The sequence below is a fragment of the Squalius cephalus genome (assembly GCF_949319135.1).
Source record: "Squalius cephalus genome assembly, chromosome: 3".
Taxonomy (NCBI): domain Eukaryota; kingdom Metazoa; phylum Chordata; class Actinopteri; order Cypriniformes; family Leuciscidae; genus Squalius; species Squalius cephalus.
This window is the reverse complement of record NC_137124.1, coordinates 4,059,061-4,075,048: the sequence shown is the minus strand read 5'-3', so window position 1 is coordinate 4,075,048 and position 15,988 is coordinate 4,059,061. Positions and strand designations below refer to the sequence as shown.

The window sequence follows — 15,988 nt, the reverse complement described above, 5'->3', positions numbered from 1 at the left end:
TTTGAAACTTTGTCCATGTTTAGCATGGGAATCCAACAGTGTAAAAAACTCAGTCTGCATGAATTAGCATTTCACCCCCCCTTTAAATAAATGTATTTGACAGCAGTTTATTACAGACTCAAACACTCAGAAAGAGTTGAACCAGTAATACTTGCCTCTGATCAAGACTATAAACAAATTAATTTGTTAAATAATTTAATGAAATTTTTTTTTTATGGGCTTGACTAAGAGACTAAAAGAGAAGCATTGGGTAAAACAATATAGTAAATCTAATAATGATTTAATTATAAAGTTCATAAAATACATGTTACTCAGTGGAAATCTGATCTGTGGGATCGGTTTGGAGGAGGAAGATGTGAATGTTGACATGATCATGTGTGTAACTCCCAGCTACTGGTTTCACATCATCTTCCTCTCCAGCTGCAGGATCAACAATAGTGTTGAGAGTATTTTCAGGAGTGGATTGATCTTAAAGAGCTGATTGTGCAGAAAAACAATATTTCAACATTTAGCTTTGAAATGTTTTGAATTTAAAAATTACATTTGCTGAAAATCAAAGTCAATATGTCGTTATATAATCTTAAGAAAAAGGCTTGCAACTTTTTCATCAGCAATAAACACAGAAGGACGGATAACAGCTTTTACTTCGGTATGAGAACAGAGTATGATCAAAGCTCTTTTCGCAGATAATATGTGTGGCTCTTAAAAGAGCCTTTGTGTGTGTGTTGAGCTCCTCCTCTACTTGGAGCTGGTGTATTTGGTCACCGCCTTTGTGCCCTCAGACACGGCGTGTTTGGCCAGCTCTCCGGGCAGCAGCAGACGCACGGCGGTCTGGATCTCGCGAGATGTGATGGTGGAGCGCTTGTTGTAGTGAGCGAGACGAGACGCTTCACCGGCGATGCGCTCGAAGATGTCGTTGACGAAAGAGTTCATGATTCCCATCGCCTTGGAGGAGATCCCGGTGTCGGGATGAACCTGCTTCAGGACTTTGTACACGTAGATCGCGTAGCTCTCCTTCCTGGACTTTCTGCGCTTCTTCCCGCCCTTGCCGGCGGCTTTAGTGACGGCCTTCTTCGAGCCCTTCTTGGGTGCGGACTTCGCTGGTTCAGGCATGATGATTCAGTCAGAGAAACTCAGAGAACATAAAGCTGAATCACTGCAGGCGGGCTTTATGCGCTGCTCTATGCTAATTTACAAAGGGAAGAACGAGGTTCTGATTGGTCTTTCTCGACCAACCCATAGAATGATTTCATTGGCCACAAACGTTCACTGACTTGTAGGCGATCCAATCAGAAGCTTTAAAATGTTGATCACGCCCATCGACATCAACCATCCCTCGCGACTCTTTCCTTTGTTTCATTTTCCCGCATTTTTTTTCGGAATGAATAAGAAAATGTGTGAATATTTTCAGAAATCTTTAACCAGGAATGCTGCGGATTCAATAATTTGAACATTTATTTAGAAGCAGAAATAACACAATGTATTAGTACTCATTGTAAACTCCATGAATTCACTATAATCGCACAATACTGTGCTTTGAAAGATAAGCATATTGCCTTGCGACCCAGAAACGTTTTGTTGTATTTTTCCGTGTCATTCATTGTTTACAGCAGAAGAAACAGCATAAGATAACATAAGAAACATTATATTTTATTCATATGCTATGCTGTGTCCAGTTGTTTAAAAATAAAATGACAAGAAATTACATGTTTAGGCAAAAACTATGGAAAGTTTCAGGATTTGTTTAATCAAACGTTGTGCAAAGATGATTCTCAGCTATGTTATGAAAGATATAATGTAATGAATACTTCATGCACTTAATTATGCCTGTAAACATGGCCATAAATGACATTTCCATTCAACACAATGTATCTAACTGTATATAATTAGCATTAATGTGTTCTTGGGGCAACATGATGACAAAAGTGTCTACATTCATAGGAATATCGATGTATAATTGCCTTCCCTAGACACCTCGTCTCCCAAAACCCCATATATGTTTCCTGAGATGTTTATTTATGACAAACAACTTGAAAACAAGTCTGATTTAAATAATTACAAAATATTAATTTCCATAATAGTGCTAAATTAATACCAGTCATTTTTAAAGACTAAGCAGAAGTTGTAGTCATGATAAAACCTCCAAACATTTGGTATCTGTGGAAAGCCCGGAATTTGACTTTACATCCAGGCTGAACAACACGTGCTGTGTTAGAAATACACTAAAACATAAGGACCACTACAGTGAAGAATAAACTATTTTGAAAGATATACAAATGTAAGAACAATAACTACATAAAAATGTTGCACAATGACAACGAACGCCCACAACTATTTGAAAATGTAGTTTTATCTGCAAAGCAGAATGAGAATAGTAAAACCAAGTAACGTTAAGTTTATTATTTGCTTAATCATTTTGAGGTAACGTTTAAGGAAAGCACAATAATTAATATATTACAAAAATATAATTCCACCACCTCGTAACTTGTTCTTTGTGTGATAATGTGTGTGGCTCTTAAAAGAGCCGTTGGGTTTTTCTTCTTCGTGGATCTCTTAACCCCCGAACCCGTACAGAGTGCGCCCCTGTCGCTTCAGCGCGTACACAACATCCATGGCGGTGACGGTCTTTCTCTTGGCGTGTTCAGTGTAAGTCACAGCATCACGAATGACGTTCTCCAGAAACACCTTCAACACACCGCGAGTCTCTTCATAGATCAGGCCAGAAATACGCTTGACGCCGCCACGCCGAGCAAGACGACGAATAGCGGGTTTAGTGATTCCCTGGATATTATCGCGAAGAACCTTTCGGTGCCGCTTAGCGCCTCCTTTCCCGAGTCCTTTCCCGCCTTTTCCTCTTCCAGACATGACGACAGATACTCTTCAACTGACAACAACAGATGAGAGTAAAACCACTAGGGAAGAGTTATAGTCAGCTAGCGGACCTAGTTGAAACCACATTCATGGGCGGTTCTAGTAAACGTCACGTATTACCAAGTCGAGGTCAATCTTTTGACGTTTGATACTAGTGGAAATAAGTAGAATTTAAGTAATATTAATAAATAACTATATAATATATAAAAACCCGTATAAAAAAAATATATAACTATAGGACTTCAGTCATTTTGACTACATATTAACTATAGTAGCATATAAAACCACCGTTCATTTCTTTAAATTTGCTTTTAGATTTAATCACCACCGTGACATTAAGTTCCGATTTCAAAACACCATGATATGGAAATCATCTTTCATTGAGTTAATGAGGTGGCTCTTAAAAGAGCCGTTGGGTCTGTGACTGCTGGGGGTTTAAGCGCGCTCTCCGCGGATGCGGCGGGCCAGCTGGATGTCTTTGGGCATGATGGTGACTCTCTTGGCGTGGATGGCGCAGAGGTTTGTGTCCTCAAACAGACCCACTAAATAAGCCTCGCTGGACTCCTGCAGGGCCATGACAGCCGAGCTCTGGAAGCGCAGATCCGTCTTGAAGTCTTGAGCGATTTCTCTCACCAGGCGCTGGAAGGGCAGTTTGCGAATCAGCAGTTCAGTGGATTTCTGGTACCGGCGGATCTCTCTGAGCGCCACGGTACCGGGCCTGTAGCGATGAGGCTTCTTAACGCCACCGGTGGCGGGAGCGCTCTTACGGGCGGCTTTAGTGGCCAGCTGCTTCCTCGGGGCTTTACCTCCGGTGGACTTACGAGCGGTCTGCTTAGTTCTCGCCATTATTCAAAAGTATTCAGATGCTGATTTAATCAGATCGAAAGACTGAGTAGTTCAGGCGAACACAGCGCGTATTTAAGCCCAGGGCTGCCGTGCGCTCATTGGATGGCTTTGCTTCAGATGCATTTGATTGGTTATTGTCTGGCGTCTGTAAATGACAGTTGGCCAATGGCTGTTTTCAAACAAGTGACGTCAGTTTGTGGTTCCCGCCCAAACGTACTTTGCTTTTTCTCTGTATCCACGAAAATACATTAGGCGAAATCAGTTTTAAATTTGTAAACCAAAATAGGCGATTTTTAATGTTTCTTAAAAACGAATTGGACGTACAGTTTGACTTGTGTAAATATAGTAAAAAACTTAAACAAGTACAGATACTTATATCATCATGATATATATTACATTTTTACTCAATATATCAGCTTAAATATTTTTAGCAATGCCAATAAAACTATTTTCATAATGCCCTCATTAAACCCTCACAAAGTGTAGCGGTTAGTTAGAAAATGCTTTACTTTCATAATAATATATATATATATATTTTTTTTTTTTTTGAGGACCATGTGTCATACATATTTCTAGGCAAACAAATTTGAATAATTGAAATGAACATGTATAATAGAATCTCAGACAAGAAACAAACTTCAGCCTGTGGGATTTTTTTCATGTCAGCATTGTACAATAACTATTCATGGTTAATATTCATAAAAAGTCTATTCATGTGCATTCTGCAGCAACTGTATTATTTGTTTTATCGAAGGGACTTCAATAGAAAATCTAGTAAAAATCAGGTAAATTAAACCACTCTTTCTTGGGGAATTGTGTGGCTCTTAAAAGAGCCTTTGGTCTGAAGAGAAGCTTCCGTCAGTCTACTTGGCCTTCGCGGGCTTCTCGGTCTTCTTGGGCAGCAGCACGGCCTGAATGTTGGGCAACACACCGCCCTGAGCGATGGTCACGCCACCCAGAAGCTTGTTCAGCTCCTCGTCATTGCGCACCGCCAGCTGCAGGTGTCGAGGAATGATGCGGGTCTTCTTGTTATCCCGAGCGGCGTTTCCAGCCAACTCCAGGATCTCAGCGGTCAGATACTCGAGCACAGCGGCCAAATACACCGGAGCTCCGGCACCGACGCGCTGGGCGTAGTTGCCTTTGCGGAGAAGCCTGTGAACACGGCCGACGGGGAACTGCAGTCCCGCCCTGGAAGAGCGACTCTTGGCCTTAGCGCGAGCCTTTCCCCCGGTTTTACCTCTTCCGCTCATTATTAAATTCAGGAACTAAAACAGAAGAATACCCTGACGAAGATAACAGAATGAAGATCATCAGTGTCGGCTCATACTAGCTTTAAACGAGAGTGCCAGTCGCCCATTGGTTTACACTGTGATAAGTTTTAAACCAATCACTGAACTTCCCCTTAAAAGCCCAGCCCCCTTTTTGGAACGATCACATGTATTGACTAGACAGAAGAGATTAAATCAAGTCATCCTCATTTATATAGCGCTTTTAACAATGTAGATTGTTTCAAAGCAGCTTTACAGAGATAAACGTATAATGTATCCAGAGACTGAATCACTGAAATGTTTTATAGAAAATTCAAATAAGTACAACAATGGATATTATACGCTGTTCCTACCAAAAGTGCTACACATTTCACACACTATACTTGTTCACACTGACCAGATCTGATACTGTAGAGTATTATTACCCTTAATGTAATATTATAATTTTATCACTGCCATTATTGTTTGTAGGGTTGTTTAAATTGCCACGTTTCTCCAGCATTATGGTTTGTGTATAAATTCTGTACTGTTAATCAACATCCTTGAGTCGAACTGTGATAACGGTTTACTTTGAAATATAACGATACTCGGTTACTCACGTAACCTCGGTTCTCTCTAGAGAGGGAACGAGTATTGCGTAAGGAACTTACGCTACGGGAAAAGTCATCTTTTCTCGAGATACTGAAGCCAAAAAATTATCCTTAATTTTTCATAATTTGTCAACGCAGTGCAGCAGGCAGCACAGCAGAGCTAGAGCGGGCAATACTGCGTGCTCATTGGCTGCCGCGCGGCAACTGCTTAAGCCTACCAGTGAGCCCCGCGTGACGTCACGCCCAATCAGGGTGCGCGCGCCCTCGGCGTCACAGCCCGCCAGAAGGGGCGACGTCAGAGCGTATAAAAACAGGGCTCGGAGGCTTAATTCTCTGGTTTCTGTCGAATGAAGCGACATGAGCTCGAGGCGCAAGCACGGCAGGGAACGCAATACTCGTTCCCTCTCTAGAGAGAACCGAGGTTACGTGAGTAACCGAGTATCGTTCTCTTACGAGAGGTTCTCTCGTATTGCGTAAGGAACTTACGCTACGGGAACCCTTTGTCAACGCCGTGCGCGCCATGCATCCACACACAACTCCAGGGGGAGGGGACCCGGGGAGTGAAGAGTGGGGAGAGAGGTGGCCAGCAATGCGGGCCAACACATGTACATAAGCACCCGTAGGGAGAAACAGAGCGGCGCAGCCGGTCTGTATATAAAAGCTTTCCCTGAAAGTGCGGCTCGACCAGAAGAGTCAAATCTAATATCCAGCCTGCGAAGAGCAGGGCATGAACATGATTTTAGACTGCAAGAAGTTTAGCCTGCAGGGCGGGAACTTCCAGGTTATAAAACCTAACAAATGTAGACGGGGAGGCCCAGCCTGCTGCCGTACAAATGTCATAAATGGAAATCCCACTGGACCATGCCCACGATGAGGCAACGCCTCTGGTGGAATGAGCCCGTATGCCCAGAGGGCACTGCAGGTCTTTGGACGCGTATGCTGTCGCAATAGCGTCCACTATCCATCTGGATAGCGTCTGTTTCGAGGCGGCGAGACCCTTGGTGTGCCCACCAAACGAAACAAAGAGCTGCTCTGAGAGCCTGAAGGCTGCAGAGCGCGTAATATAAAGCCTTAACGCCCTGACAGGGCAAAGGAGGTTATTATCGACCTCGCTGGCTGCCGGCGGCAGGGCTGAGAGGGAGATAACCTGTGCTCTGAAAGGAGTACCCAACACTTTAGGGACATAGCCATGTCTAGGTTTGAGAATGACTAACGAGTCGTTAGGTCCAAACTCGAGACACGACGCGCTAACTGATAGCGCATGCAAGTCACCCACACGTTTTACTGAGGCGAGGGCCAGCAGAAAAACGGTTTTGAAAGTGAGGTATTAGAGACCCACAGAGTCTAACGGCTCGAAGGGAAAAGCTTTAAGGGCCTCCAGGACCAAAGACAGATCCCATATCGGAACCGAAGGTGGCCGCGGAGGGTTCAGCCTCCTGGCGCCTCGCAGGAAACGGGTAATGAGTTTGTTTCTTCCTAGTGCGCGGCCGCGCGCCGAGTCGGCGAACGCAGCAATCGCCGCAACATACACCTTGAGCGTGGAGGGGGACCTGCCCGCGTCCAAGAGCTCTTGGAGGAAGTTCAGAACCTGTGGAACCCCACAGGACTGAGAGTTCAAACTCTTCCCTGCACACCATTTGTTAAACACTGACCATTTAGACGCATAGAGCCGCCTCGTCGAGGGGGCTCTGGACTGCGAGGTCGTGTTAACTACCCCTTCTGGCAGATCAGCGAATATTCGTTGATTACCCACGCATGCAGAGACCAGCGCTCTGGATGGGGATGCAGAATTGACCCTCGGGCTTGAGAGAGACGGTCTCTCCTCGCCGGAATCGGCCACGGGGCTGTGTCTGACAGGCTCACCAGCTCCGGGAACCAGGGTTGGTTCTCCCAGTGCGGGGCTATGAGGAGCACTGCGCAGCGCGTTTCCCTGATCTTTGCTAATACCTGAGGCAGCATTGAGATCGGGGGGAAAGCGTACAACGGGACACTGGGCCAAACTTGGGCCAGCGCATCCTTGCTCTTCGAAAAGAACCTTTTGCACTGAGCGTTCTCGCTTGTGGCAAAAAGGTCCAATTTCGCTTCGCCGAAGCGGCGCCACAACGTCTGTACCGTCTGGCTGTGTAACGCCCATTCCCCTGGGGTAACATTGTCCCTGGACAGTTTGTCCGGGTCGTCGTTCAGGTGCCCGGGCACGTGCGCGGCTCTCAGCGAGCGCAGCGAGCCCTGAGCCCAGACCAAAAGGCGTTCTGTTAGAGCGCGCAGGGCTCTGGATCTGAGTCCGCCCTGGCGGTTCACGTAGGACACCACTGACATGTTGTCTGAGCGAACTAGCACGTGGTGTCCCCGCAAGTATGGGAGAAAATGCTTCAAAGCCTTCTCGACCGCTAACATCTCCAGACAGTTTATATGGAGGTTCCGCTCTGGGCCCGACCAGGGGCCGCAGATTGGTCTGCCCCCGTAAAGCGCTCCCCAACCCATGTTGGACGCGTCTGTCGAGACCACTTTGCGGTGTGAGATGACTCCCATTGTCACTCCCTGTCGGTACCATTCGGGCGCTAGCCAGGGCTGCAGGGCTGAGACACAGACCTGAGTCACGCTGACTTGAGCGCTGCCCGAAGCCCACGCTCCGCGGGGTATTTTCGATTTCAGCCAGCATTGAAGCGGGCGCATTCGAAGTAAACCCAGCTGTAGGACCGCTGCGGCTGATGCCATATGGCCTAACAGCTTCTGGAAACGTTTCAGAGGGAGGTATCTGCCCTTTTGGAAGGATGCGGCGAGGTGTCGAACACAGCGCGCGCGCTGTTCTGACAGCCTGGCCGTCATCGCCACCGAGTCCAGTTCTATTCCTAGGAAGGAAATTGACTGACTGGGGATAAGTGAGCTCTTGGCCCAGTTCACCGAAAGACCCAGGCTTTCCAGATGACTGAGAAGCGCTATCTTGTGAGAGATGAGTTCCTCTTTTGACTGCGCTAGTCTTTCAGATCGAGAGATATGAACCAGTCCCTCGGGCGAATTAGCGCGAGGATCTGCCTGGTCGTAAGCATTTTGAACGGCCGTCTCATGAGAGCCCTGTTCAAATGTCTCAGATCTAATATGGGTCTGAGCCCACCGTCCTTCTTGGGCACGAGGAAATAACGGCTGTAAAAGCCCGCCTCGGTCAGAGAACTCTCTCTATCGCCTTTTTTTTTTTTTTTTTTTTTTTTTTTTTTTTTCGTAGCAGCTTCGCTATTTCTGCATGAAGCAGATGGGCTGCTTCTGCGTTCACTTTCATTTCGGTCCGGGCTTGAAAGCGCGGAGGCCGACGACTGAACTGTAGCGAATAGCCCTGTATTACCGTGTCCAGCACCCATGTCGACACACCCGGAATAGCTTTCCATGCATTCGCAATCATAGCTAGGGGTCGAATGGCCTCTGAGTCCTGCCCGCTGCATAGCGCGGGACGAGGGACCTGCAGTGGCGGGCGCGCGGTGCGCGCTGAGACAGTGCTGCGAGACGGGGACTCGCTGATAGCAGTGACCGGCCGGATTGCGCTGAGAGAGCGCGCGTGAGTGTTTATAGCAGAGTGTGAACGCAGGGGAGCGGTCACAGGACTCTTTATTAAAACACGGCCGGTGGCAGTGGCGATATCTGAACCCTGAACGTGTGAGACAGAGCGAACAGCGCGTGGTTGTGAGCACTCGTGAGCGGGCACCTTTCCTACACTTAACACTCGAGCGGCAAGTGCGCGCTTTATGTGAGTGTGCTCTGTGGGGTACACAGGGGGAATTGTGCTTGTGTGTAGAAATGAACACTGGGTCGTGGGCATATTTACTACACTCAAACACCGTCGGCGTGAGCCGAATAACCAGAATTAACACTCTTTGCCAGATTTTCTGGGCCGCTGTATGAACAGCGTTTGTGTGCAGGCGAGCGAGTTGTATAACTGACTCATTGGCTGCAATACACACACTTTCTGCGTGTAAGAAGCTGGCCGCGAGCTTGGATCAGCGAACAGCATAAAAATTTTTGCTGCCAGAGCCGGGATCGAACACGGGTCTCTGGTGTGAAAGCCTGTTATTCTGCCACTGAGCCACAGGGGAAGAGTGCATAGGCTATCGGTTCGCTCGAGCATAAGAGAGTGCGGGTCATGTTTTTCGTCGGCGATAGCGTGCAGACGTGCGTGTATTATAACAGGCTCGTTGCTGCAACATTAACATTTTCAGCCGCCTAAACTCAGAGGGGGCTGAGAAATGTATGGGAATTGGAGAATGGCCCGGCCTCAGCGGGGCTACAAACATCTCCCTCCTCATTCCGCCGGTGAGTGAGGCACGCGGGGTGCTGAGCATTACTCGTGACCGTCCGCTCTGACATCCCTGAGAACGGCGCAGTTTGCGCGGGAAGCGGGGCGAGTAGCCGGAGCGTCGTCATGTTTTGCAGGCGAGCGTGTAAGGTAACAGGCTCGTTTACTGCAATATTAATATTTCCAGCCGCCTGAACTTAGAGGGGACTGAGAAATATGAGAGAAAGGCGGAAGCCAAGCCTCGGTGGGACTCGAACGCTCTCTTTCCTCCTATCACCGGCGAGTGACGGACGCGGGGACAGTAGCTTTCTTGTAACGTAAAGAAAACTAACCCCGCGACTGTCAGCTTCTGCAATCCCTTGTGAGCGGCGCAGTCCGCGCGGCTCGAACAGAGGGAGAGAGTGCGGGGAGAGCGAGTAGCCAGAGAGCGTTATCATGTTTGCAGGCGTGCGTGTGCTGTGACAGGCTCGTTTACTGCAATATTAATATTTCCAGCCGCCTGAACTTAGAGGGGACTGAGAAATATGTGAGAAAGGCGGAAGCCAAGCCTCGGTGGGACTCGAACGCTCTCTTTCCTCCTATCACCGGCGAGTGACGGACGCGGGGACAGTAGCTTTCTTGTAACGTAAAGAAAACTAACCCCGCGACTGTCAGCTTCTGCAATCCCTTGTGAGCGGCGCAGTCTGCGCGGCTCGAACAGAGGGAGAGAGTGCGGGGAGAGCGAGTAGCCAGAGAGCGTTATCATGTTTGCAGGCGTGCGTGTACTGTAACAGGCTCGTTTACTGCAATATTAATATTTCCAGCCGCCTGAACTTAGAGGGGACTGAGAAATATGTGAGAAAGGCGGTAGCCAAGCCTCGGTGAGACTCGAACACTCTCTTTTCTCCTATCACCGGCGAGTGACGGACGCGGGGACAGTAGCTTTCTTGTAACGTAAAGAAAACTAACCCCGCGACTGTCAGCTTCTGCAATCCCTTGTGAGCGGCGCAGTCCGCGCGGCTCGAACAGAGGGAGAGAGTGCGGGGAGGGCGAGTAGCCAGAGAGCGTTATCCTGTTTGCAGGCGTGCGTGTGCTGTGACAGGCTCGTTTACTGCAGTATAGATATTCCCAGTAGCCTGAACTAGGAGGGGACTGAGAAATATGTTAGAGATGGAGGTTAGACCGGCCTTGGCGGGTCTAGAACACTCTTTTCTCCTTTCGCCGGGAGACGGCGGGCGGGGGGGAGGGGGGGTAGCTTTCTTGTAACGTAAAGAAAGCTAGCCCCGTGACCGTACGCGTCTGCGATCCCTTGTGAGCGGCACGTTTTGCGCGGCTCGAACAGAGGGAGAGAGCGAGCCCCGTAATCATCCGCATCTCTAACACACCTTGTGAGAGGCGCAGTTGCGCGGCTCGACAGAGGGAGAGAGAGCGGGGAGTGGTGCGAGGCATTTGAAACAACGCCTCGAGTAAAGATACATCAGTAAAACACATAATGAGAAAGGATATATCGCCGGATAGCTGAGCTGGCACGGCAGGCTGAAGGCGGCGAAGATTCGTCCGGCTTCCTCAGGCTGTCCTAGGCTGGCTCGTTGCTGGTTTCGACGGCGACGGCTTCTCTCAGAGAGCAGCGATGCGAAGAGCTTCGCTGAAGAGACAGAAATCAGAGAATTAAGCCTCCGAGCCCTGTTTTTATACGCTCTGACGTCGCCCCTTCTGGCGGGCTGTGACGCCGAGGGCGCGCGCACCCTGATTGGGCGTGACGTCACGCGGGGCTCACTGGTAGGCTTAAGCAGTTGCCGCGCGGCAGCCAATGAGCACGCAGTATTGCCCGCTCTAGCTCTGCTGTGCTGCCTGCTGCACTGCGTTGACAAATTATGAAAAATTAAGGATAATTTTTTGGCTTCAGTATCTCGAGAAAAGATGACTTTTCCCGTAGCGTAAGTTCCTTACGCAATACGAGAGAACCTCTCGTAAGAGAACAAGCTTTTTGGCAATTTTCAATCAATTTCTTGCGAATAAAAATTATTTACTTGAGTTTTACCTAAACTAAATTTGTTGAGTCACATATTTGGCTATTTGATTCCAGAAATAACAAATCATTCAGAAACATGAGTTTTGCTCTTTACTGGGAGTCAGTGGTTGGCTCTGAAAAGAGCCGTTGAGAAACACAGTAACGTTAGATTTATTTCTTCTTGGGAGCTGCCTTTTTAGGCTTGGCGGCTTTAGGTTTTGCTGCTTTAGGTTTCGCCGTTTTGGGTTTTGCTGCCTTTGCCTTTTTTGGGCTCTTGGCTGCTTTCTTAGGAGTCGCCGGTTTCTTGGCCTTCTTGGGGCTCTTCGTCGCCTTCTTAGCGGCAGGTTTCTTCACCTTCTTCGGGGATTTCTTAGCGGCGGGCTTCTTCGCTGCTGCAGTTTTGGGCTTCTTAGCGGCTGCGGGTTTCTTGGCTTTAGGAGCCGCTTTCTTCGCTGGCTTCTTCTTGGTCTCGGCTTGCTGCTTGTTGAGTTTGAAGGAGCCTGAGGCACCGGTCCCTTTGACCTGAACCAGGGTGCCTTTAGTCACCAGGCTCTTGATGGCGATCTTGACGCGGGAGTTGTTCTTCTCCACATCGTATCCCCCGGCAGCGAGCGCTTTCTTCAGGGCGGCGAGGGACACACCGCTCCTCTCCTTGGATGCGGACACAGCCTTGACGATGAGCTCGCCGACGCCTGGACCTGCTTTCTTGGCTTTCACAGCGGACTTCTTCTTGGGCGCTTTGGCCGGGGCGGCAGCAGCGGGGGCTGGGGCGGTTTCTGCCATCTCTCTCTCTCTCTTTGATCGGATCTGATAAACTCTGTCTAGTTTCAGCAATGAATGAATAGCGCTCGAGCGGCGCCGCGGTCTTAAACGACACATGAGAACCTCGTAGACTCAACCTGCCCCGCTCGGCGTCTGCTGCTCGCTGACGCTTGTGTTTTCTTCTCTTACATTTGCGGCAAAATTGGAGCTGTTAACTAGTTTGTCACAATCAAAACTAAGTGAACACCAAGCAGAGGTTCTGGGCTTTCATTAGAGACTAAAAAACGCGAAGAGGAAACGTTACTTTTGCCTTCGTCAGACCAAATCCAAGGTGAGCATCAGCCGCGGGGGAAAGCCGTGTTCAAATCTGATGGATAGTTTTAACGGAACAGTTGATAAAAGCCTGAACGCGTAATGTGTGTGCTCAGAAAACAGTCTGAAAGAGACTTCAATGTAATCAGCATCAGTGATGAGCGTTAGGAGGCTTTCATACAGCTGTTGTTTTGGGCAGCTTGAAGCACACGAACATCATCCGGCGTCTCAGAGTCTGTCTGTGGCCCTTATCTTCGGTCAGCAGATTATCACTATGTTATCTCATTAAACACGTTAAATAAATCGTTGATGTAGGCCAGCATCATATCACAACATAAATATTTTAATTGTAATAAAGTATTTGTGTCTACTGATTCGCCATTCATCTCTTAGGGAACATGTAAATGGAAATTATTGCTAATTTAAAGCAAGAGACAGCACAGGTCATGATTTCCTTTTAACCACTACATGCTAATTCAACAATTTTTAACAATGAGTTAACTGGTCTCGTCTGGTTTGTTACAGTTTCAACCAAATCACTGCATCTGTCTCCACTCGCATTTGTGGATTATATAGCCTATATACAGGTGCTGGTCATAAAATTAGAATATCATCAAAAAGTTGATTTATTTCAAGAATTCAACTTAACAGGTGAAATTAATATATATTATATAGACTCATTACATGCAAACTGGGATATTTCAAGCCTTTATTTGTTATAATTTTGATGATTATGGCTTACAGCTTATGAAACCACGAAATCAAAATCTCAGAAAATTAGAATATTACATGAAATCACACAGTAATTACACAGTGATACCATGGTCATTGAACCAGGTTTTGGTTCTTTTGGCAGTGTGGGCAGGTGCAAATCCTGCTGGAAAATAAAGGAAGCATGAAGTGCTCTGGAAATGTCCTGGTAGAAGGCTGCGTTGACTCTGGATTTAATAAAGCACAGTGGACCAAAGTCCTCTTTTCTGATGAGAGCAAATTTTGCATCTCATTTGGAAACCAAGGTCCCAGAGTCTGGAGGAAGAATGGAGAGGCACACAATCCAAGATGCTTGAAGTCCAGTGTGAAGTTTCCACAGTCAGTGTTGGTTTGGGGAGCCATGTCATCGGCTGGTGTTGGTCCACTGTGTTTTCTGAGGTCCAAGGTCAACACAGCCGTCTACCAGGAAGTTTTAGAGCACTTCATGCTTCCTGCTGCTGACCAACTTTATGGAGATGCAGATTTCATTTTCCAACAGGACTTGGCAACTGCACACAGTGCCAAAGCTTCCAGTACCTGGTTTAAGGACCATGGTATCCCTGTTCTTAATTGGCCAGCAAACTCGCCTGACCTTAACCCTATAGAAAATCTATGGGGCATTGTGAAGAGGAAGATGCGATACGCCAGACCCAACAATGCAGAAGAGCTGAAGGCCCCTATCAGAGCAACCAGGGCTCTCATAACACCTGAGCACAGACTGATCGACTCCATGCCACGCCGCATTGCTGCAGTAATTCAGGCAAAAGGAGCCCCAACTAAGTATTGAGTGCTGTACATGCTCATACTTTTCATGTTCATACTTTACAGTTGGCCAGCATTTCTAAAAATCCTTTTTTTGTATTGGTCTTAAGTAATATTCAAATTTTCTGGGATTTTGATTTCTTGGTTTCATAAGCTGTAAGCCATAATCATCAAAATTATGACAAATAAAGGCTTGAAATATCTCAGTTTGCATGTAATGAGTATATATAATATATTAGTTTCACCTGTTAAGTTGAATTCTTGAAATAAATCAACTTTTTGATGATATTCTATAATTTTATGACCAGCACCTGTACACTACCGGTCAAAAGTTTTAGATCGGTAAGATTTTTTATGTTTTTAAAAGAAGTATCTTCTGCTCACCAAGGCTGCATTTATTTGATTAAAAATACAAACAAAAACAGTAATATTGTGAAATATTATTACAATTTAAAACACCTGTTGTCTATGTGAATATATAGTAAAGTGTAATTTATTCCTGTGATCAAAGCTGAATGTTCAGCATCATTACTCCAGTCTTCAGTGTCACATAATCATTCAGAAATCACTCTAATATGATGATTTGATGCTCAAGAAACATTTATGATTATATCAATGTTGAAAACAGTTTTTTACAATTTTATTTCATGATGCGAATAGAAAGTTCAAAAGAACAGCATTTATCTGAAATAGAAAGCTTTTGTAACATTAAACACTACCGTTCAAAAGTTTGGGGTCAGTAAGAATTTTAATTTTATTTTTGGGGGAAAGAAATAAAATAAATCAATACTTTTATTCATCAAGGATGAGTTAAACTCATCAAAAGTTACAGTAAAGACATTTAAAATGTAGAAAAAATTCTATTTTAAATAAATGCTGTTCTTTTGAACTTTCTATTCATCAAAGAATTTTGAAAAAAAAAATTGTACACAACTGTTTTCAACATTGAAAATAATAATTCATGTTTTTTGAGCATAAAATCAGCATATTATAATGATTTCTGAAGGATCATGTTATCATGCTAACCTATTGTCTTTAATGGCTCTTGGAGCAAGAGCCACAGTCCAGACGTTGAATCGTTAGGCTGATTGGATTAGCACATGTTTGAATGGTTATGCTGATTGGATTGAGACTGGTAACACGCTGGAGTCTGGGGCGGGTTTCCTTAACCTGTATACTCATTTACATGCTTTGTTTGAATTTGTCTCCACCTTCAAAAGTCCCTCCTCCTAAAATGCCTATAAGACACCATGTAAATTTATGTACATTAGATTTTGTTGGACGAATCCGCAGCCGCGCTCAATAAACAATAACTCCAACGTCTCCTGGTCTGCTTTGAAGAAAGAAAAACTTTACAACATACTGATACTTTTTACTTTTAAAAGCATGCACTTTGGGTTGATATATGAGGTGAATACATTTTCATGACCTCTAAAATAATTTGTGATTTGTGCTCTCGATGCGCCTGTAATTAGTCATGTGTATGGTTACCGTAGTAAAACCATTGTTATTTTTTTTAAAAGGCTGCCAGTGTTGTTGTACCCCAATAGGTAAA

General features: G+C 46.1%; 5 protein-coding genes across 5 annotated transcripts; all 5 read right to left on the bottom strand.

The window, feature by feature from the left end:
• Nucleotides 1-716: 716 nt before the first annotated feature.
• Nucleotides 717-1,113, bottom strand: LOC307155757 (histone H2B-like; the record flags this gene model as incomplete). The annotated part of the gene is made up of 1 exon (XM_079866683.1): nt 717-1,113. The coding sequence occupies one exon, from the start codon at nt 1,111-1,113 to the stop codon at nt 739-741; it is 375 nt and encodes a 124-aa protein (XP_079722809.1). The 3' UTR covers nt 717-738.
• A 1,396-nt stretch (nt 1,114-2,509) lies between these two features.
• Nucleotides 2,510-2,890, bottom strand: LOC307155367 (histone H4). The gene has a single exon (XM_079865973.1). It carries the CDS (start codon nt 2,863-2,865, stop codon nt 2,554-2,556), a length of 312 nt encoding a protein of 103 aa, XP_079722099.1. The 5' UTR covers nt 2,866-2,890; the 3' UTR covers nt 2,510-2,553.
• A 406-nt stretch (nt 2,891-3,296) lies between these two features.
• Nucleotides 3,297-3,744, bottom strand: LOC307155895 (histone H3.2-like). Its single transcript, XM_079866889.1, has one exon. The coding sequence runs from the start codon at nt 3,715-3,717 to the stop codon at nt 3,307-3,309; it is 411 nt and encodes a 136-aa protein (XP_079723015.1). The 5' UTR covers nt 3,718-3,744; the 3' UTR covers nt 3,297-3,306.
• A 742-nt stretch (nt 3,745-4,486) lies between these two features.
• LOC307156127 (histone H2A-like) lies at nt 4,487-4,967 on the bottom strand (the record flags this gene model as incomplete). The annotated part of the gene is made up of 1 exon (XM_079867345.1): nt 4,487-4,967. The coding sequence occupies one exon, from the start codon at nt 4,965-4,967 to the stop codon at nt 4,581-4,583; it is 387 nt and encodes a 128-aa protein (XP_079723471.1). The 3' UTR covers nt 4,487-4,580.
• Nucleotides 4,968-12,018: 7,051 nt separating this feature from the next.
• On the bottom strand, nt 12,019-12,663 carry LOC307155356 (histone H1-like; the record flags this gene model as incomplete). Its single annotated transcript, XM_079865962.1, has 1 exon — nt 12,019-12,663. Exon 1 carries the CDS (start codon nt 12,628-12,630, stop codon nt 12,019-12,021), a length of 612 nt encoding a protein of 203 aa, XP_079722088.1. The 5' UTR covers nt 12,631-12,663.
• Nucleotides 12,664-15,988: the final 3,325 nt, after the last annotated feature.